At 34.6% G+C, this 722-nt stretch overlaps 1 protein-coding gene across 1 annotated transcript; it reads right to left on the bottom strand.

Moving 5' to 3' along the window:
* Positions 1-348: 348 nt before the first annotated feature.
* On the bottom strand, positions 349-573 carry SARC_17883 (hypothetical protein; the record flags this gene model as incomplete). The annotated part of the gene is made up of 1 exon (XM_014288029.1): positions 349-573. A coding segment is annotated over one exon (225 nt), but the record flags the coding sequence as incomplete, so codon positions are not given.
* Positions 574-722: the final 149 nt, after the last annotated feature.

The raw sequence follows: 722 nt of genomic DNA, 5'->3' as shown, positions 1-722 counted from the left end.
TGTGTGTGTGTGTGTATATAATAATATATATATATATATATATATGTGTGTGTGTGTGTGTGTGTGTGTGTGTGTGTGTGTGTGTGTGTGTATACATATATATATATATATATATTACACGTACATATAACTGTTTTGCTTATATACAGTTAGTACGTTATTCGTATGAACAGATCAACTTATCATCCATATTATTTTTGAATAAGGAATATGCGTAGCAGATATATCTCCTCGCTGGTACTCAACTAGGAATAGACATTTTAGTCTAGTCAAACAAAACGCCTTCCACAGATCCACCCCTATATGCATACATGTGATTCACACAGCATGAATTATTTTGGTACATACTTTCTCAATTCCGCGTTTGTTTTGCAGATACTTCCGTTTCTGACACCAGTGCACGGGGACTGGTACAGTATTTCTGTAGCTTTTAAGCTGGATCAGTAATTTGGGATCGATGGATGTCACATCCCAAACTTCTACCAAATCGGGTCGCTGTACCAATTGTTTTAACTCGGCCACCGTTAGCCGATTAAGTTTCTTCAGTTTCTTCTTACTCATCTTTTCCTGACCCTGGGAATTGAAAGTGTACAAAAAAAAGTGTGAATACCAAGTTAATCATCATCCTACAGTTATCTATCTATCAACATATAAATGGATAGGTATATAAATACATATATACACACAAGAAACACACACACACTTATATATATATATATCAA

This window comes from Sphaeroforma arctica, assembly GCF_001186125.1.
Source record: "Sphaeroforma arctica JP610 unplaced genomic scaffold supercont1.12572, whole genome shotgun sequence".
Lineage (NCBI taxonomy): Eukaryota > Ichthyosporea > Ichthyophonida > Sphaeroforma > Sphaeroforma arctica.
The sequence above is the reverse complement of the archived record's forward strand: the minus strand, read 5'-3'. Positions and strand labels throughout refer to the sequence as shown.